Source organism: Bombina bombina, chromosome 2 (genome assembly GCF_027579735.1).
Source record: "Bombina bombina isolate aBomBom1 chromosome 2, aBomBom1.pri, whole genome shotgun sequence".
Classification (NCBI taxonomy): Eukaryota; Metazoa; Chordata; class Amphibia; order Anura; family Bombinatoridae; genus Bombina; species Bombina bombina.
Window position 1 is genome coordinate 1199382186 of NC_069500.1, and position 22534 is coordinate 1199404719.

The 22534-nt window shown below is 39.6% G+C and overlaps 1 protein-coding gene across 3 annotated transcripts in view; it reads left to right on the top strand.

The window, feature by feature from the left end:
- Nucleotides 1-22534, top strand: part of ASAH1 (N-acylsphingosine amidohydrolase 1) — a 171053-nt gene that overhangs the window by 107434 nt on the left and 41085 nt on the right. The window contains exons 8-10 of one of the 3 annotated variants that reach the window (XM_053703904.1): nucleotides 5231-5375; nucleotides 7438-7492; nucleotides 20463-20544. In XM_053703904.1, the coding sequence (XP_053559879.1) occupies nucleotides 5231-5375; nucleotides 7438-7492; nucleotides 20463-20544 (282 nt within the window). The remainder of the gene's footprint in view (nucleotides 1-5230; nucleotides 5376-7437; nucleotides 7493-20462; nucleotides 20545-22534) is intronic. The other 2 variants (XM_053703905.1, XM_053703906.1) reach the window with 2 other exon arrangements.

Below are 22534 nucleotides of genomic sequence, written 5' to 3' on the forward strand. Positions count from 1 at the left end.
GACTTTCAATGATATTCAGGTCTGGGGACTGGGATTGCCATTCCAGAACATTGTACTTGTTCCGCTGCATAAATGCCAGAGTAGATTTTGAGCAGTGTTTTAGGTCCTTGTCTTGTTGAAATATCCAGCTCCAGCGTAACTTCAACTTTGTGACTGATTCCTCAACATTATTCCCAAGTATCTGCTGATATTGAGTGGAATCCATGCGACCCTCAACTTTAACAAGATTCCCGGTACCGGCACTGGCCACACAGCCCCATAGCATGATGGAACATCCACCAAATTTTACTGTGGGTAGCAAGTGTTTGTCTTGGAACGCTGTGTTCTTTTGCCGCTATGCATAACGCCCCTTGTTATGACCAAATAACTCCATCTTTGTTTCATCAGTCCACAGCACCTTCTTCCAAAATGAAGCTGGCTTGTCCAAATGCGTGTTTACATACCTTAAGCAACTCTGTTTGTGGCGTGTGTGCAGGAAAGGCTTCTTCCGCATAACTCTCCCATACACTGAATTGTTGAACGATGCACAGTGACACTATCTGCAGCAAGATGATGTTGGAGGTGGTCTGTGGGCTGTTTTTGACCGTTCTCACCATCCTTTGCCTTTTCGATATTTTACTTCTGGCCTTAACAAGAACTGTGCCTGTGGTCTTCTATTTCCTCACTATGTTCCTTACAGTGGACACTGACAGCTTAAATCTCTGGGATTGCTTTTTGTAGCCTTCCCCTAAACCATAATGTTGAACAATCTTTGTTTCCAGGTAACTTGAGAGTTGTTTTGAGGCCCCCATGTTGCCACTCTTCAGAGCAGAGTCAAAGAGAACAACAACTTGCAATTGGCCACCTTTAATACCTTTTCTCATGATTGGATTCACCTGTCTATGAAGTTCAAGGCTTAATGGGCTCACCAAACCAATTGTGTGTTCCAATTAATCAGTGCTAGGTAGTTACAGGTATTCAAATCAAATCAACAAAATGACAAGGTTGCCCAAATTTATGCACTTGTCTAATTTCATTTTGATGCATATTGCACATTTTCTGTTAATCCAATAAACCTCATTTCACTACTGAAATATTACTGTGTTCTTCAGTTATTTGATAGATCAAAATGAAATTGCTGATCCAAACACCCAATTATTTATAAATGAAAATCATGGAAATTGTCAGCGGTGCCTAAACTTTTGCATACGACTGTGTATGTGTGTGTGTGTGTGTATGTATATGTATATATATATATATATATATATATATATATATATATATATATATATATATATATATATATATATATATATATATATATATATATATATATATATATATATATATATATATATATGTATATATATATATGTGTATATATATATATGTATATATATATATGTGTATATATATATATGTATATATATATATGTATATATATATGTATATATATATATGTATATATATATATATGTGTATATATATATATGTGTATATATATATATGTGTATATATATATATATGTGTATATATATATATATATATATATATATATATGTTCAAAGAAAGTTTGGTTTTGATTTTTCAGATGAATGCTCAGCATTAGATCTCTTGGCACTAGATAGAGAGAATTTGGATTTCTCTGATGTTCAGGTATCTGGTGATGTACAGGATATCACCAGGCTTAAGAGAAAATCAAAATTTTATCCTGTCCAGGCACGATCTAGTGCCATTGAAGTTTTTCTAAAAACAGTTGAACAAGAGTTAAAGAAATTGTCTGGTAGGGCACTTAACCCCTATAAAGACAATTTGTCTAAGGCACAACATTCTGCCATTAAGCAACTACAGGCTAACTGAGTTAGTCATACGTAACTCTGATAAAGGGGGTAAGGTTGTTGTTTTGGATCGGCAGGCATACCTAACTGAGGCATACAGACAATTGTTGGACACTACAGTGTATGAAAAGCTCAAATTTAATCCCATTTTCTTTTATAAATCTGAGTTACGTAACATATTGGTTACAGCATTGAATGAGGGAATTATCAAACAATCTAAGTTTGACTTTCTATACACTGAGCATCCGGTTATGGCCATTTTTCACTATTTGCCAAAGGTCCATAAGCAAGGTACCAACCCCCCAGGGAGACCCATAGTGGCAGGGATTGGATCCCTCAATAAACCACTTTCGGAAGTCATTGATGGCTATCTTCAACCATTTGTATTGAATCTTACAAGTTACATTAAAGACACGTCAGATGTTATTAGCCAGGTTGAAAGCATTCAATGGCATAAAGAATTTACCTTTGTTACCATTGACGTGTCCTCACTGTATACTTGTATACCACATCAACAGGGCATACAAGCAATTGAATTTTTTCTGAATACTTTTTCAAACTATGATGAGGCTTTGAAGCTGTTCATCAAGACTGCTGTGGAATATTTGTTGACACACAATTTTTTCTTGTTTGAGGGGGAGTTCCATCTCCAGAGGCGTGGGACGGCTATGGGGGCCAAATTTTCCCTATGCTTTTCTCCTATGCTTTTCTCCTATGCTATTCCCTATGCTTTTCTCCTATGCCAACCTTTATATGGGTTGGTGGGAGCTGTCCCACGTCTATGGAGATAGAAACCCCTTCAGACATTTTATTCAATATTATGGTCGGTACATTGACGACATCCTTCTTATCTGGAAGGGCCCAATGGATCTTCTTGAACAGTTTCAAATCTATCTCCAGGACAATTTGTTGAATCTTAAATTCACTATGGAGGTAAATGCATCTTCGATTTCATTTCTTGACATCGAACTATGTGCTAATCTACATACCTCCACTATAGAAACACAATTGTTTCGCAAATCCAGTGCTGGAAATACTATTTTGAATGCCCGGTCAGGTCATCCCAGACATACCATAAATTCCATACCCAAGTCCCAATATATCAGGGTCAAACGTAATTGTAGCAATCCACAGACTTATTCAAAATTTTCTGCAGAACTAACAGCCAGACTTATTGAGAGAGGTTATTCTAAGGACCTTCTTGAACGGACCAAACAGGAAGTGGATCAGTTTGACAGGAAAACTTTTTTTCAATCAGAAAAATCTACCAAAACGAGTGGATTCAATAAACTCAAGTTCATCACTACGTATAGTGTTGAATTTGGACAAATCTGTGATATAGTAAGGAGAGCTTTACCAATTTTAGATACCGATGAGAGCCTTAAAAGCATTATAAGAGATGGCACATACTTTGTGTCACGCAAATCAACAACTTTAGGGAATCTTCTCTCTCCCTCCATGTTGCCACGAGTACCACATACACAAAATTGGCTTTCAATTAAGCCAGGGTTTTTCAAATGTGGGAGCAGGAGGTGCAAATCTTGTTCTCATGCCTCTTTTGGGACAAGCTTTGTATCTTCTGCTAATGACAAGAGTTTTCAAATTCGGGAACACATGACTTGTAATTCTTGTTATGTCATCTATCTTTTGACATGCAAGGGTTGTTCAAGGCAATACGTAGGTCAAACTACACGAGCCTTGAAAGATCGCTTTCTTGAACATTTACGCTCTATAGAGGACCCTGAGTCCACTACCCCAATATCTTTGCATTTCAAAAAATGTCATAACTCTGACATTTCCCTCTTGACATTCCAGGGTATCCAATGTATCCCGAGACACCCCAGAGGGGGTAATAGAGGGATAACCCTCAGTAAAAGAGAGGTTTTTTGGATTTTTCATTTGGATACTCGAATGCCAATTGGTCTTAACTCAGAGTGGGATGTTAAGCTGTATGTGGATCAATAGTAAGCCTGATTTGAATCTTTATTTATGTATAACTTTTTATTTTTATTATTTTTATTTTTTCAAAACCGTTTTCAACTTTTCAAATTTAATTGTTCATTGCTATACCTTTTAAATTTTTCATCACATTCTGCATTTAATGAAATGTGTCTTTAATTGTTGTTTTTTTGCAAATAATTATATACATGCTAATACTGCACAGATCCCAAATATTTTCAGCATATTATAGATATTAAGTAATATATATATATACATGCAGTCATTTTTGACTATTTTTATTTTAGGGACTGTAGCATACTGAGCGTGTTATTTCTCACAATCCCCCTAATGTGCACCCAATTTTTCCTATATGTGCATTTTTCCCATATTTGCACTGTTGCTTACACATAATTGGTTAGGCAATTACCCAGGAGGAGTTTACCTGTGCATATAAACCTTGGAATTATGGGTGCACATTAATGGTCACTGAGGAGCTAAGGAGCTAATGCTGATAACGTGCTTAATGCACTAGGAAACGCGTCTGACCTTTTTTGTTTTTCCTAACCTGACCTGAGCTGCCAGCCGTATTATTTTTTATGCCTATACACTTGTAATGTGGCTCGTTACAAATAAAAGAGTTGGATCAAATACTATTTCTCTACGTATTTCTTTACCTACCTGGGTGCGCTGACTACTAATATTGCCTATATATATATATATATATATATATATATATATATATATATATATATATATATATATATATATATTGTGTGTGTGTGTGTTATAGTTCAGTCCAGTTTAGAAACAGATCTGTTGTTCAAATTGTTTGGGATCTAACCACAACATGGGTTCTGCAAAACCGACACAATACATGACCGCTAATTGATTTGTTATTGATGAATGCCAAGGTTATGAATTCATTTAATCAATTTCAATTCATCGTGTAATTTTATATTTAATATTTTTTTTCTTATGTCCAGAGACTTCTTAACGATAATAAAAGATCATTGTGATGATCATATTTTAGTTTGGTATAAAATGCTTAGTTTACATTTTTTATTAAACTGAAAAAGAATGATTTTCATTCATAAATTAAACCATAAACGTAAAAAGACTGTTGAATCTAAAAATCTACTGTAGTAAGGGTCCTTAGTTCAAAGTTCCTGATGGTTTTTTTACAGGGAAAAATTAAATAAAAACATATGAAAAGCACAAGGCACTTTGATAAGTTCCTCTAATGACCTTGAGATTTGTAAACATTTAGGGCTTCATCACATTCATTTAGGAAACTGGTTCAAAAATAAAATGGAGATTTTTAACTATTGGTGCTATTTACCATAGGCGTATGATCTAGGCCTTTATGTGCTGACAAATATATTCCCCTGGTTTGTGTTTTGCAAGCAGTCCTGTTTGTTTGTTAAACAATATATTTTAACACTTTTTTTTCATTTTTTTATTTTATTGATTAGTTGGGATGTGAAAAACAATTCATGGATGGTCACTGAGCTGCTGCGTCCATTAGTTGTGAATGTGAATTTCCAAAGAAATAATAAAACCGTTTTTCTATCAACAAGTTTTGTTGGATATGTGGGAATGTTAACTGGAATGAAACCAGTAAGTTTTTTTTGTTGTTGTTTTTATCTTGGCTTGTGTCATGTTGTTTATGGAGATATTATAAATGCTAAGTGTTATTTCTAATATTCCAGTATAACTAATACATTAAATTAGAGCACAGTGTGTGTATATATGTGTGTGTGTGTGTATGTATGTATGTGTGTGTATGTATTTATATATAGTGTGTGTGTGTGTGTGTATATGTACATACACACACACACACACACACACACACACACACATATATATATATATATATATATATATATATATATATATATATATATATATATATATATATATATATATATATATATATATATATACAATATAAAAAGTCTACACACCCCTGTTAAAATGTCAGGTTTCTGTTATGTAAAAAATGAGACAAAGATAAATCATTTCAGAACTTTTTCTTTAATGTGACCTATAAACTGTACAACTCAATTGAAAACCAAACTGAAATGTTTTAGGTAGAGGGAAGAAAAAATATAAAAATAAAATATGATTGCATAAGTGTGTACACCCTTAAACTAATACTTTGTTGAAGCATCTTTTGATTTTATTACAGCACTCAGTCTTTTTAGGTATGAGTCTATCCGCATGGCACATTTTGACTTGGCAAGATTTGCCCACTCTTCTTTGCAAAAACACTCCAAATCTGTCAGATTGCGAGGGCATCTCCTGTGCACAGCCCTCTTGAGATCACCCACAGATTTTCAATCGGATTCAGATCTGGGCCATTCCAAAACTTTAATCTCCTTCTGGTGAAGCCATTCCTTTGTTGATTTGGATGTATGCTTTGGGTCGTTGTCATGCTGAAAGATGAAGTTCCTCTTCATGTTCAGCTTTCTAGCAGAAGCCTGAAGGTTTTGTGCCAATATTGACTGGTATTTGGAACTGTTCATAATTCCCTCTAGCTTAACTAAGGCCCCAGGTCCAGCTGAAGAAAAACAGCCCCAAAGCATGATGCTGCCACCTCCATGCTTCACTGTGGGTATGGTGTTCTTTTGGTGATGTGCAGTGTTGTTTTTGCACAAAACATATCTTTTGGAATTATGGCCAAAAAGTTCAACCTTGGTTTCATCAGACCATAACACCTTTTACCACATGCTTTTGGGAGACTTCAGATGTGTTTTTGCAAAATGTAGCTTGGCTTGGATGTTTTTCTTCATAAGAAAAGGCTTTAGTCTTGCCACTCTACCCCATAGCCCAGACATATGAAGAATACTTGAGATTGTTGTCACATGTACCACACAGCCAGTACTTGCCAGATAATCCTGCAGCTCCTTTAATGTTGCTGTAGGCCTCTTGGTTGCCTCCCAGACCAGTTTTCTTCTCGTCTTTTCATCAATTTTGGAGGGACGTCCAGTTCTTGTTAATGTCACTGTTGTGCCATATTTTCTCCACTTGATGATGACTGTCTTCACTGTGTTCCATGGTATATCTAATGCCTTGGAAATTCTTTTGTACCCTTCTCCTGACTGATACCTTTTAACAATGAGATCCCTCTGATGCTTTGGAAGCTCTCTGTGGACCATGGCCTTTGCTGTGGGATGCGACTAAGAAAATTTCAGGAAAGACCAACTAGAGCAGCTGAACTTTATTTGGGGTTAATCAGAGGCACTTTAAATTATGACAGGTGTATGCTGACTCCTATTTAACATGATTTTGAATGTGATTGCTTAATTCTGAACACAGCTACATCCCCAGTTATAAAAGGGTGTTCACACTTATGCAACCATATTAATTGAGTTTTTTATTTCCCTTTACCTAAAAGATTTCAGTTTGTTTTTCAATTGAGTTGTACAGTTTATAGGTCACATTAAAGGTGGAAAAAGTTCTGAAATGATTTATCTTTGTCTCATTTTTTTACATCATAGAAACCTGACATTTTAACGGGTGTGTAGAATATATATATATATGCTGTCAATTAAAAAAATATATATATCGGGAACACATTGGATACCATTTTCACACATTGTGGATGACACCAGGATGTGTTGCATAGAATTAATGTAAGTAGTAGCCTTATAACTGACCATTTACTTTTCATTTTCAGGGAGTTTTCACTCTTACAATGAATGAGCGTTTCAGTATTGATGGTGGTTATCTTGGTAAGTCATTTGGTTATCTTACGACTTGATGAAGCATTTAATGTGACATTAAACTGCTGGGTACATCTACAGTGGCGTGGTTACTACTCACCATGGTATTGTTTTCCTCCTATGCCAGCAGCTCTCTTCAAAACTATATTTCCATCTTAATATGGGAAGAGTCCACAGCTGCATTCCTTACTTGTGGGATATACTGAACCTGGCCATCAGGAGGAGGCAAAGACACCCCAGCCAAAGGCTTAAATACCTCCCCCACTTCCTCATAACCCCAGTCATTCTTTGCCTTTCGTCACAGGAGGTTGGCAGAGAAGTGTTAGAAGATTTTGAGTAGTCTCCTCTCAATGAGAGCATGGGTTAAAGTTAAAGTCCGGAGATGCAGGGAGAGTCTTTCTGAGAAACCATCCCGACTCATATTAACAGCTCCATAGGCAATCACCGTTGACAAGTTTCACTGCCTGCTTTCTTCACTCAAGTCCATGTCAGAAGCGATGCTACTATCTGTCGCACTTGAAGGGCCGTGTTCCTGTTCCACGGCGTAGATTCTGGTAAGATCGTTTCATATTTTATACATGTATGATAACACAAGAAGACAGGGTCACAGTGTGACTCCTTTTTATATGTATAGAATCAAGGGTTAATATCTCCTTAGGGGAATTATTGAACAGGGGGGAATAATCTTATATGTTTGTTTGATTTTATGCTGCTTTATGTGTGAGATGTTATGGGCTTATAGGCTGTTATGGAATATACAGGTTTCACTTTCACTTTGAGAGCCATGCAGCTTACAAGCTTGGTGCGCTTTCTCATAGCAGGGACGTTTAATTAAATAAGATGTTTTATTTCTCTAGTTCTCCGGTTATTGCACTAGCGATGGAGGATTCTTTACTTTAGAGGGCACTCCCTCTATTCCTAATGAGTAATTCCTGTTTATATGGGGAGGAGGCCTTAGTTCCGACCCTCTCAGTTATGTTCCATATGCCTTGATAATGTGATATTATCAAACATGTTTGATACCACGGAGCCGTCCACCTCTGAGGAGATGTCGTCCAGTGAGGTGCGTACCCTACATTCTTATATCTCTACACATGCAGTCTTCCCGTAGCATTGCTGATCATCTGAAGGGGGCTTTTTTTTTCACCAGACGTTACTGCGCAGTTCAGACGGTGGGGTCTGTGGCCTTTAATGCTTTACCTCGCCCTGCTAAGCGCAAGCGAAAGGTTATGTATTGCACTCCTTCCCAGAGTACATCAGATAATTTATTGGATTTAACTGAGGGTTATCAGAGCATGAAGTTCTTTCTGAGATTTCAGAGTATGAACATTCTGGGTCGGAGTCTGCTGCCTCTAAACCTCCGGCTGCGGAGGAACCAGACTTTAGTTTAGGAATTTGCGTTTTCTTCTAAAGGAAGTTTTTGGCAAATTCAGAGGTTCCAGAGGCCAAATTGCCTGATGAACCTTTAATTTCTAAATTGGACAGAGTGGTACCTTTACCTTACCTGCTCCTGTTAGATGGCGAACATTTATTAAGAATGAATGGGACCCTCTCGCCTCTGGTTATAGTCTTTTTGGATGTCCAAACCCAATCTCGTGAAATTAGAATATTCCTACATAATATAGTCTTACAGGCTAGGAAACTTATCTTAAAATATTGGATGAAGGGTGTAACACCCAATCTGGCACATCTTAAGGGAGAATTGCACCAGCAGATGATTTACGAGCAGGCCGATGCCCTGGGGGATTTGCAAAACAGGACCGCACATTTCATGAAAAAATGGGGGAAATATATTAAAACACTAGATCCAACACAACAAACCCAGATAATATTCTCATTCAGAAACACGAATTACATCCGAGAAGCACAATTAAGGGGAGAGTGGAAATTTAAATTTTGACAGGGGGTAGAAGTGTCATGACACCAGATCAGGCATACAATTTATTGGATCGCTGGTGCTCTGGGGAGTGGACCTTCAGAACCGGGTGGGAGGGGGTGTTTCAACAGAAGCCTCAGAAGGTCTGTGGTTTTTATGTGAAGTTTTTCTTTCTTCTTCTTACTTTTTATTTTGGTGTGTGATCCCCATCCCTTCCCCGGCTGGGGGGGGCAGGGGAGCGGCTTAAGGGGTATGAGCCGTAGTTCTCAGGTTCAAAATTGGAAAATGTAGACATACAGTGAAGCTTTGTACAGTGAGTTGTTGTAAAGGTTAAAAACAATACTTCATATACTTGTAAGTTCTGTTATTTGGGACAATGAATTCTTGTATTATTATTATTAGTTAATCTTGAACCTCAAAAGTGTTTGGGATATCACTTATGTCTTCCTTCTGTAACAGCATGTTAAACCTTGTTGAAATGTCGCTTTTCACTGTGTGTCTTCAATAAAATAAAATATTTTTTTAAAAAAAGAATGAATGGGACAGAATTGGATTTCTTTTTTCCCTCTTCTCACTTTAACAAATTGTCTCCGGTCCTGTACTCTCAATGAAGTTGTGAGGTTCCATCTTTTATCTTCACCCTTGCTAAACGTACGAAGGAGTTCTTCGTTTGAAGAGCCCATGGATAAAAGATGGAAACTCTGTTAAGAAAAATGTTTCAACCGGCGGCGACTGTTGCCGCGGTTACTGAAGAAACTACCTTCTGGTGTGACTCCTTATAGGATTTGATCAGGGTGGAGGATCCCCTCGACGTTACTCAGAAAAGATTTACGGCCTTGAGGGTTGTTAATTCTTTTATCTGTGCTGCTATTAGGCAGTTTATTTGCTTGAATGCTATGGCTTCAGCTTTTTCTGTTTAGGCCCGTCGGGCTCTGGCTGAAGTCATGGTCTGCAGATATGACTTCTAAGTCTAGACTTCTTCCCTCCCTATAAGGGAATGATTTTGTCTGGTCCAGGCCTGGACTCAATTATCTTTACGGTCACAGGGGGCAAGGGTGCCCTCCTACCGCAAGAGTATGTGAACTAATCTAAAGGATGATTTTCGTTTTGATAAAGCCCATGTCAGCAGTCCTCCACTAAGCCAGAGCAAACCAAGAGCTCATGGAAGCCGGCTCAGTCCTGGAATAAATCCAAACAGAGCAAGTAGCCCGCCGAGTTTACATCGGCATGAATGGTAGGCGGTCCCCGGTCCTCTTCTGGATCGTGTAGGGGGCAGTATGTTACTCTTTTCAGTCGCTTGGTTCAGGGATGTGCAGGTATCTATGGGTCCTGGAGGTCATAGCTCAGGGTTACAAGATAGGTTTTAAGTCTCAGCCACCCAAGGGCAGATTCCTCCTGTCTTCCTGATCAGAAAGGAGGGAAGCCTTTCTGGGGTGTGTACGGGATCTGTCCTCTAGGAGTTATTGTCCCGGTGCCTATCGCAGTGAGAGGGTTGGGATACTATTCAAACTTTTTCGTGGTCCCTAAGAAGGAGGGAACTTTCCATCCGTTTCTGGACCTAAAGTGCCATTTAAGATGGAGACAATAAGATCCATTCTTCCCCTCGTTTGAGAGGGGTAGTTCATGACCACGATAGATCTGAAGGATGCTCCCTTCTCGTACCAATCCTCAAGGACCACTTCCAGTTCTTAAGGTATGCATTCCTGGACCAGCACTTCTAGTTTATTGCCCTTCCGTTTGGTCTAGCTAAAGAAGTTTTTCAAAGAGTGGACCATTCGGAATAGAAGCTTGGCCTCTGCTGTGTTCGTCCCAGTTAATCAGATTCCAATCAATTTATCCTCTGTGGCTTACATCAACCATCAGGGGGGAACGAGAAGCTCCCTAGTTTTGAGGGAAGTATCTCAGATTCTGGTGTGGGGGAGACCCGCATTTGTTCACTGTCAGCGATCCACATTCCGGGTGTGGACAACTGGTAAGCGGATTTCCTCAGCAGACAATCCTTTCATCCAGGAGAATGGTCTCTCCATCCCAAGTGTTTGCAGAGATTTGCAAGAGGAAGATCTTATAACGTCTCAATATCAAGCTACCCAGATAGGCGTCGAGGTACAGGGATCCTTATGCGGAGCTAACAGATGCATTAGTGGTTCCTTGGAGGTTCAATCTAATTTATCCTTCCGACCATTACCACTACTTCCTAGTGTAGTGGCTCGAGTCAAGCAGGCGTCGGTGATACTGACTGCTCCGTCTTTGCCGGGAAGGATATGGTTTACGGATCTAGTGGGGATGTCATCTCCTCCATGGAAGTTACCTTGTCGCAGGGCTCATTGCCTCTATCATAAGGTGTGGAGGACCTACTTATTCTGTTCTCCAAGATGAACTGGAGAAGGGCTTTTCTTCAAGTCCCCTAAAGGGACAGTTTTTGGCCCTGTCATTGCACAAGAGATTTGCAGAGCTTTCAGGTGTGCAGCCATTTGTTAAGGCTCTGCTGGGATCAGATATGTGTTTAGATCTAAGGCTCCTCCTTGGAGTTTAAATCTTGTCCTTAGGGTTTTGCAACAGGCTCCGTTTGAGCCTATGCATGAATTAGACGTTAAATTGTTGTCTTGGAAGGTTCCTTTTCTACTGGCTATTGCTTCTGCACGCAGAGTATCTGTGATTGCTGCCTTGTAATGCGTCCCTCCTTTATCTGGCTTTTCATGCCGATAAGACTTTTCTACGAACCAAGTTAGGTTTTCTTCCTAAAGTTGTGTCAATTCGCAACATCAATCAAGAGATTGTGGTTCATTTCTTATGTCCTAATCCTCCTTCGTCGAAGGAACGTTTACAACTTATTTCTGGATGTGGTTCGTGCCTTGAAGTTCTATCTTTGGGCCACAAAGGAATTTAGACAAATCACTTTCTCTGTTTGTTCTCTTTTCTGGGAGGCGTAGGGGTCAGAGGGACTCTTCGACTTCCTTATCTTTTTGTCTGAGGAGTGTCATCTGTTTAGCATAGAAACACCGGGACATAAGCCTCCTCTGAGGATTACGGCTCATTCTACGAGAGCAGTGGTTCCTCTTGGGCCTTCAAAAATGAGGCCTCTATGGATCAGATTTGTAAGGCGGCTACCTGGTTCTCCTTACATACTCCAAAATTTTACAAGTTTGATGTGTTTGCTTCTGCTGAAGCAGCCTTCGGGAGAAAGGCTGTAGTGCCCTAAGATTATGGTCCACCTCTTTTTTTCCCTCCTGTTAGCATTCTGTGTACTCTAGAGCTTGGGTGTATGTTTCCCACAAGTAAGGAATATAGCATATTAAGATGGAAAACATAAATTACCTGATAATTTAATTTCCATCTGTATGGGAAGAATACACAGCTCCCGCCCGTGTTCTCTGATGGGCGGCCCAAAATTTTACATTTTTTCTTCTGGCACCTTTTTCACCCTGATATTTCTCCTACTGTTCCTTCGGCAGAATGACTGGGGTTATGAGGAAGTGGGGGAGGTATTTAAGCCTTTGGCTGGGGTGTCTTTGCCGCCTCCTGGTGGCCAGGTTCAGTATTTCCCACAAGTAAGGAATACAGATGGAAATGAAATTATCAGGTAAGCATAATTTATGTGTTTGTTTGTTTGTTTGTTTTTTTTTTTTAACCCTTCAAAAGTCCTGTTTTTTTAAATTCGGCATCTTCACACTGGGCGCCACCATATTGGGATTTAAATATTCTTGCACATTGTTACAAAAGCGGTGCACATTCACTGATCAGTTATATTATTGTTGTTTTCTTGTGAAACCTTATCATGCGCATAAGTTTAGCGTACACCATGCAGTGACTGCATTTTCTATATTATTGACTTGGGCTCTTTATATTTGTTATGTAACTTTTAAACAGTGTATAATAACTGCTAATCCAAAGTGCAAGGTACCTATGGAATAAGATTGCTGTCAAAAAGACGAGTGTGATTCTTTATCAATGTACATAAATTGTGACATACGAATGTAAACCTAAATTTTTTAAAAAAAACAATATTTTGTAGAATACAAATCTTTCATTACAAATTCAATTCTTTTTTTTTTTTTTTTTTTTTTTTTGGAGTACAATTTAGTTTTTTGGAAGAACAATCCACTTTTTAGGAATTACACTTGATTTTTGGAAATACAACACCATTTTTTTTTTTGTATTTTTTTTTTGGAAGTACTCTTCTAGCATGTGTCAAAACTCATTTTTTTAAAAATTCTATTCCCCATTTTGCTAAAGTACTTGTGATGTCACAGCATTCGGGTCAGTAGTTTGCCTGGGAACTGTAGAAATCAATATTCCTTAGTACATTATTATTATTATTATTATTATTATTATTATTATTATTATTATTATACAAGGCAGAATCAGCAATGTGGACATGTTAAAGCCTGCTGTATGGTAAAACATAGTATGAAAGAAGACCACCTGCTAACAGTGAGTCTTTTGCTGCTACCATGAAAACTGTAATTAAAACATCTATAAATATTTCTCTGTATAGTTTTGTATGAAGCAAATGAGAATAATCACTTTTGACATGCTAAGCCATGTTGTATGTTACATAATAAATATTGATGTGCTGGGATTATCACCCATTTCTCTACATTTAATTGAAAGCAAAAAAGCAGCTAGTTCCCAGGAAAACTACTGAACTGAATGATGTGACATCACAAGTCCTTTAAAAAATAAATTCTAGTTCCCATTTCTCTTGTTAAGTTTATCCAGTCCACTGATCATCCATTACTTGTGGGATATTCTCCTTCCCAACAGGAAGTTGCAAGAGGATCACCCACAGCAGAGCTGCTATATAGCTCCTCCCCTAACTGTCATATCCAGTCATTCTCTTGCAAGCCTCAACCAAGATGGAGGTCGTAAGAGGAGTGTGGTGTTTTATACTTAGTTTATTCTTCAATCAAAAGTTTGTTATTTTTAATGGTGCCAGAGTGTACTGTTTATCTCAGGCAGTATTTAGAAGAAGAATCTGCCTGCGTTTTCTATGATCTTAGCAGAAGTAACTAAGATCCATGGCTGTTCTCACATATTCTGAGGAGTGAGGTAACTTCAGAGAGGGAATGGCGTGCAGGTTTTCCTGCAATAAGGTATGTGCAGTTAATATTTTTCTAGGGATGGAATTTGCTAGAAAATGCTGCTGATACCGAACTAATGTAAGTAAAGCCTTAAATGCAGTGATAGCGACTGGTATCAGGCTTATTAATAGAGAGACATACTCTGATAAAAATGTAATATAAAACGTTTGCTGGCATGTTTAATCGTTTTTATATATGTTTGGTGATAAAACTTATTGGGGCCTAGTTTTTTTCCACATGGCTGGCTTGAATTTTGCCTAGAAACAGTTTCCTTAGGCTTTCCACTGTTGTAATATGAGTGGGAGGGGCCTATTTTCGCGTTTTTTTGCACAGCAAAAATTAGACACAGACATCCAGCTTCTTCCTGCATGATCCAGGACATCTCTGGAGGGCTCAAAAGGCTTCAAAGTCGTTTTTGAGGGAGGTAAAAAGCCACAGTAGAGCTGTGGCAGTTGTTGTGACTGTTTGAAAAAAACTTTGTCTTTTATTATTCCGTTTTGGGTATTAAGGGGTTAATCATCCATTTGCAAGTGGGTGCAATGCTCTGCTAACTTGTTACATACACTGTAAAAATTTCGTTAGTGTAACTGCCTTTTTTCACTGTTATTTCAAATTTTGACAAATTGTGCAGTAACGTTTTTTATATTGCTTGTAAACTTGTTTAAAGTGTTTTCCAAGCTTGCTAGTCTCATTGCTAGTCTGTTTAAACATGTCTGACACAGAGGAAACTACTTGTTCATTATGTTTGAAAGCCATGGTGGAGCCCCATAGGAGAATGTGTACTAAATGTATTGATTTCACCTTAAACAGTAAAGATCAGTCTATAACTATAAAAGAAATATCACCAGAAGATTCTGACGAGGGGGGAGTTATGCCGACTAACTCTCCCCACGTGTCAGACCCTTCGCCTCCCGCTCAGGCAATGCACGCTAATATGGCGCCAATTACATCAGGGACACCCATAGCGATTACCTTGCAGGACATGGCTGCAATCATGAATAATACCCTGTCAGAGGTATTATCCAGGTTGCCTGAATTAAGAGGCAAGCGCGATTGCTCTGGGGTTAGGAGAAATACAGAGCGCGCAGATGCTATAAGGGCCATGTCTGATACTTCGTCACAATATGCAGATCATGAGGATGGAGAGCTTCAGTCTGTGGGTGACATCTCTGATTCGGGGAAACCTGATTCAGAGATTTCTAATTTTAAATTTAAGCTTGAGAACCTCCGTGTGTTGCTTGGGGAGGTATTAGCTGCTCTGAATGACTGTAACACAGTTGCAGTACCAGAGAAATTGTGTAGGCTGGATAAATACTGTGCGGTACCGGTGTGTACTGATGTTTTTCCTATACCTAAAAGGCTTACAGAAATTATTAGCAAGGAGTGGGATAGACCGGGTGTGCCTTTTTCCCCACCTCCTATATTTAGAAATTTTTTTCCAATAGACGCCACTACACGGGACTTATGGCAGACGGTCCCTAAGGTGGAGGGAGCAGTTTCTACTTTAGCAAAGCGTACTACTATCCCGGTTGAGGACAGTTGTGCTTTTTCAGATCCAATGGATAAAAAATTGGAGGGTTACCTTAAGAAAATGTTTATTCAACAAGGTTTTATTTTACAGCCCCTTGCATGCATTGCACCTGTCACGGCCGCGGCGGCATTCTGGTTTGAGGCCCTGGAAAAGGCCATCCATACAGCTCCATTGACTGAAATTATTGACAAGCTTAGAACACTTAAGCTAGCTAACTCATTTGTTTCTGATGCCATTGTTCATTTGACTAAACTAACGGCTAAGAATTCCGGATTCGCCATCCAAGCGCGTAGGGCGCTATGGCTTAAATCCTGGTCAGCTGACGTGACTTCGAAGTCTAAATTACTCAACATTCCTTTCAAGGGGCAGACCTTATTCGGGCCTGTTTTGAAGGAAATTATTGCTGACATTACTGGAGGTAAGCACCCTTCCTCAGGACAGGGCCAAAGCAAAGGCCAAACAGTCTAATTTTCGTGCCTTTCGAAATTTCAAGGCAGGTGCAGCATCAACTTCCTCCGCTTCAAAACAAGAGGGAACTTTTGCTCAATCTAAGCAGGCCTGGAAACCTAACCAGTCCTTGAACAAAGGCAAGCAGGCCAGAAAGCCTGCTACTGCCTCTAAGACAGCATGAAGGAACGGCCCCCTATCCCGCGACGGATCTAGTAGGGGGCAGACTTTCTCTCTTCACCCAGGCGTGGGCAAGAGATGTTCAGGATCCCTGGGCGTTGGAGATCATATCTCAGGGATATCTTCTGGATTTCAAAGCTTCCCCTCCACAAGGGAGATTTCATCTTTCAAGGCTATCTGCAAATCAGATAAAGAAAGAGGCATTCCTACGCTGTGTGCAAGACCTCCTAGTTATGGGAGTGATCCATCCAGTTCCGCGGACGGAACAAGGACAGGGTTTTTATTCGAATCTGTTTGTGGTTCCCAAAAAAGAGGGAACCTTCAGACCAATTTTGGATCTAAAGATCTTAAACAAATTCCTCAGAGTTCCATCTTTCAAAAGGGAAACTATTCGGACCATCCTACCCATGATCCAAGAAGGTCAGTACATGACCACAGTGGACTTAAAGGATGCCTACCTTCACATACCGATTCACAAAGATCATCATCGGTTTCTAAGGTTTGCCTTTCTAGACAGGCATTACCAATTTGTAGCTCTTCCCTTCGGGTTGGCTACAGCCTCGAGAATCTTTACAAAGATTCTGGGCTCGCTTCTGGCGGTTCTAAGACCGCGAGGCATAGCGGTGGCTCCGTATCTAGACGACATCCTGATACAGGCGTCAAGCTTTCAAGTTGCCAAGTCTCATACAGAGATAGTTCTGGCATTTCTGAGGTCGCACGGGTGGAAAGTGAACGAGGAAAAGAGTTCTCTATCCCCACTCACAAGAGTCTCCTTCTTAGGGACTCTTATAGATTCTGTAGAAATGAAAATTTACCTGACGGAGTCCAGGTTATCAAAACTTCTAAATGCTTGCCGTGTTCTTCACTCCATTCCGCGCCCTTCGGTAGCTCAGTGTATGGAGGTAATCGGCTTAATGGTAGCGGCAATGGACATAGTGCCATTTGCGCGCCTTCATCTCAGACCGCTGCAATTATGCATGCTGAGTCAGTGGAATGGGGATTACACAGATTTGTCCCCTCTGCTAAATCTGGATTAAGAGACCAGAGATTCTCTTCTCTGGTGGTTGTCTCGGGTACACCTGTCCAAGGGTATGACCTTTCGCAGGCCAGATTCGACAATTGTAACAACAGATGCCAGCCTTCTAGGTTGGGGTGCAGTCTGGAATTCCCTGAAGGCACAGGGATTGTGGACTCCGGAGGAGAAACTCCTTCCAATAAATATTCTGGAGTTAAGAGCGATATTCAATGCTCTTCTGGCTTGGCCTCGGTTAGTAACACTGAGGTTCATCAGATTTCAGTCGGACAACATCACGACTGTGGCTTACATCAACCATCAAGGGGGAACCAGGAGTTCCCTAGCGATGTTAGAAGTCTCAAAAATAATTCGCTGGGCAGAGTATCACTCTTGCCACCTGTCAGCACTCCATATCCCAGGCGTGGAGAACTGGGAGGCGGATTTTGTAACTCGTCAGACTTTCCATCCGGGGGAGTGGGAACTCCATCCGGAGGTGTTTGCTCAGTTTATTCATCGTTGGGGCAAACCAGAGTTGGATCTCATGGCGTCTCGCCAGAACGCCAAGCTTCCTTGTTACGGATCCAGGTCCAGGGACCCAGAAGCGACGCTGATGGATGCTCTAGCAGCGCCTTGGTTCTTCAACCTGGCTTATGTGTTTCCACCGTTTCCTCTGCTCCCTCGACTGATTGCCAAAATCAAACAGGAGAGAGCATCGGTGATTCTGATAGCACCTGCGTGGCCACGCAGGACTTGGTATGCAGACCTAGTGGACATGTCATCCTTTCCACCATGGACTCTGCCTCTAAGACAGGACCTTCTGATACAAGGTCCTTTTCATTTTTTTCATCCAAATCTAATTTCTCTGAGACTGACTGCATGGAGATTGAACGCTTGATTCTATCAAAGCGTGGCTTCTCCGAGTCAGTCATTGATACTTTAATACAGGCACGAAAGCCTGTTACCAGGAAAATCTACCACAAGATATGGAGTAAATATCTTTATTGGTGTGAATCCAAGAATTACTCATGGAGTAAGGTTAGGATTCCTAGAATATTGTCTTTTCTCCAAGAGGGCTTGGACAAAGGATTATCAGCTAGTTCCTTAAAGGGACAGATTTCTGCTCTGTCTATTCTTTTGCACAAGCGTCTGGCAGAGGTTCCAGACGTCCAGGCATTTTGCCAGGCTTTGGTTAGAATTAAGCCTGTGTTTAAACCTGTTGCTCCCCCGTGGAGCTTAAACTTGGTTCTTAAGGTTCTTCAAGGAGTTCCGTTTGAACCCCTTCATTCCATTGATATTAAACTTTTATCTTGGAAAGTTCTGTTTTTGATGGCTATTTCCTCGGCTCGGAGAGTCTCTGAGCTATCGGCCTTACAATGTGATTCTCCTTATCTGATTTTTCATGCAGATAAGGTAGTTCTGTGTACCAAACCTGGGTTTTTACCTAAGGTGGTTTCTAACAAGAATATCAATCAAGAGATTGTTGTTCCATCGTTGTGCCCTAATCCTTCTTCAAAGAAGGAACGTCTTTTACATAATCTGGACGTAGTCCGTGCCTTGAAGTTTTACTTACAAGCTACTAAGGATTTTCGTCAAACATCTTCCCTGTTTGTCGTTTACTCTGGACAGAGGAGAGGTCAAAAAGCTTCGGCAACCTCTCTTTCCTTTTGGCTTCGGAGCGTAATACGCCTAGCCTATGAGACTGCTGGACAGCAGCCTCCTGAAAGGATTACAGCTCATTCTACTAGAGCTGTGGCTTCCACCTGGGCCTTCAAAAATGAGGCCTCTGTTGAACAGATTTGCAAGGCTGCGACTTGGTCTTCGCTTCACACTTTTTTTAAAAATTTTACAAATTTGATACTTTTGCTTCTTCGGAGGCTGTGTTTGGGAGAAAGGTTCTTCAGGCAGTGGTTCCTTCCGCTTAATCCTGCCTTGTCCCTCCCATCATCCGTGTACTTTAGCTTTGGTATTGGTATCCCACAAGTAATGGATGATCCGTGGACTGGATACACTTAACAAGAGAAAACATAATTTATGCTTACCTGATATGGTTTCTCCTTTCTCTGTTTGTTTTCGGTCGAGTGACTGGATATGACAGTTAGGGGAGGAGCTATATAGCAGCTCTGCTGTGGGTGATCCTCTTGCAACTTCCTGTTGGGAAGGAGAATATCCCACAAGTAATGGATGATCCGTGGACTGGATACACTACAAGAGAAAATTTTTTATCAGGTAAGCATAAATTATGTTTTTGCTAAAGTGTTTTGACTCATGCTGTAAGTGTAATTGTACTTCTAGAAGAAAAAATCGTATTGTATTTCCAAAAAACAACAAAAGTGCAATTCAAAAAAAGAAGATTGTACTTCCAAAAAAGAAGATTGTATTTGTAATTAAAGATTTGTATTCTAATTTTAAGAAATGGTATCTCCGGGAAAAAAAAAATGTATTTGAAATTGTAGTTTTGTATTAAAATGTTACAATTTATGAACAATCATAAAAAAATCAAACACCGCAATCTTATTCCATAGGTACGGTTGTCAAAAAGCAAGCAATGTCAATGATCTGTTAAAAACTATTGCTTCTGTCACAGAATGCAGCAATATGTGCATACCAAGATGGTGGCACCCAGTGTGAAGATTCAAAGCTTTACCAACTGACTCCTGTAATGGTTTAAAATAAGAGAACAGCTTTAAAGAGAGCTGCAGGTACAAGAGGAGATACAATATTATGGTGAGTGGTAACCATCCTTCTCTCAGCAGTTTAATGTCCCTTTAGTACTGGTTTGACAGAGGATAGATTCATGGTGACACTAGTTGACAACTTGATTATTTAGTGGGACTTTTGTGTTTTTGAAGGTATCCTTGAATGGATTCTTGGCAAGAGAAGTGGAGCTTGGATGAGTTTTCTTACAAGAAGTGTATTAGAAAATGCTACCAGGCAAGTGCCTCTATTAATCAATATGACTTTTCTATCTTGTCTTTGCTATGCCGAATACAAAAGGGATGTTAAACATTAGACACTATATATAATGATGTATTCAAAGAAATGATTAGCCTTAGAGTAATATGTAGATGTATTTTTGCAATTGTATTAGTTGTTTAAATATTGAAAATATAAGTGTAAAGGTTTAGTTTTTTAAGTTTAAAGAACATAAACAGAAACCCTATTTGTATACAGTGTTGCTACCCTTCACATAGAGATGATACCCTAACCTCTAGAAAAAACAAGAATACAAAATAGGTGCGCCTAGAAAAGTCAGCTGTATAAAGACGAGGAGAGAAAAAAAAAAAAAAAAAAAAAAAAATATATATACATACATACACACACACACACACACACACACACACACACACACACACACACACACACACACACACACACACGTCCAGTTACCGGTGCACTCATTTAATCCAATAGCAGCTGCCAGGGTGCTGCGTAAAAAACATATAGCAATTCCTTTTATCCTTGCAAAGAATAAAAATGCTGCACTCACCGGAATATAAGCAAAGATCCAATTTAATCACATCAGTATCAAAAATACATATACCCCCAAACGTTTCGGTACCGGACTGATACCTTTCTCAATGGGTTTTAAATCTGTATCCAAGTGTTCTCTAATTAACACCCATACACCTGGTTCCTAATAAACCCCTCTGTGCTCAGACTTCCGGTACAGCAGAGCCCATGAGCGTTCACCACGTCACTGACAACAACGCATTAGACTTGTAAGAGCAGCGCATGGCTAATTAGCATAGCCACGCCCCTAGTGACGACCAATTCCTACGTCACTGTCTATGCATCTCAGAGTGATAAAAACCCATCCTGGTCAAGCTGATACCGGATATCTGCTATCTATAAAATAAAAAAAAACTCAATCTATTAAATATAAACTAACCTATTATCGTATTAAAATTGCATCTAACCTGAGGGAGCTGATACCCTCCGTATCTCTTGTAAAATGGTAGAAACTATGTTAAGGCGTAAGGTACACTCATCCACACTAAGCACAGAACGTTGGAACATTATTCAATAAGTTAATTGAAGACATGCTGGCAACTGTCTATACATGTATCGGATACAACCTAGACCGTCCAGTCATAGCAGAATCCAATTATAAGAACACATTGTAATCCAGCTGTGTATTTAGCCCTCTTGGAGTGACTGTGTCCAATCTATAAATCCATGATGCTTCTACTTGTAAAAGCTTCTTCTGTCGGTCACCACCTCTACTTAAGGGAGGTACATAATCAATAATCATAGTTCTGAGGCTGGCAGCAGTATGTCCTGCGTGCAAGAAATGCCTTGCCACAGGTTGATCCGATGTTTGCTTATCAATGGCAGTTCTTATAGCATGGCGATGGTTGGCCATCCTCTCCCTAAAAGTGGTTGAGGTCTTACCGACGTAAACCACAGAACATGGACATGTCAAAATATATATAACAAAAATGGATGTGCGCTGATACCTTTTTGTTTGTGTAATTACTGGGTCATATTGGCAGCACTCCCAGATGTGGATTTAAACTTTTTTGTAAGGTGTGCTAAAAAAACAAATTTTGTATTTGTATTTAACATAACCAGGGAGACTGACAGTCTCCCATTGGTTTAAGCACCCCACCCAAGTTCAGGTGTGCTCATAACAGTGTTATAGAGTTGTGAATAAAAAGCCAGGGAGTCTCATTCTATTATGAAGAGTAAAAGCAGGAATGTTTCAGCCCTCTGTGGCAAAAGGACTGTAGTGTAGGACCAGTCGAATTGGGGCACCTTGTAAGTGGTGACTGGCTAAGCAAAATATGGCCATATTGTGTGACTAAGTTCCCAATATTATTTAAAAAGAATAGTTGTCTCTTGATGTATTTGCAGGCAATTTTTTGCAGCAATTCAAAAAATATGTTGTGCTTTTGAAAATGGATGTGCGCTGATACCTTTT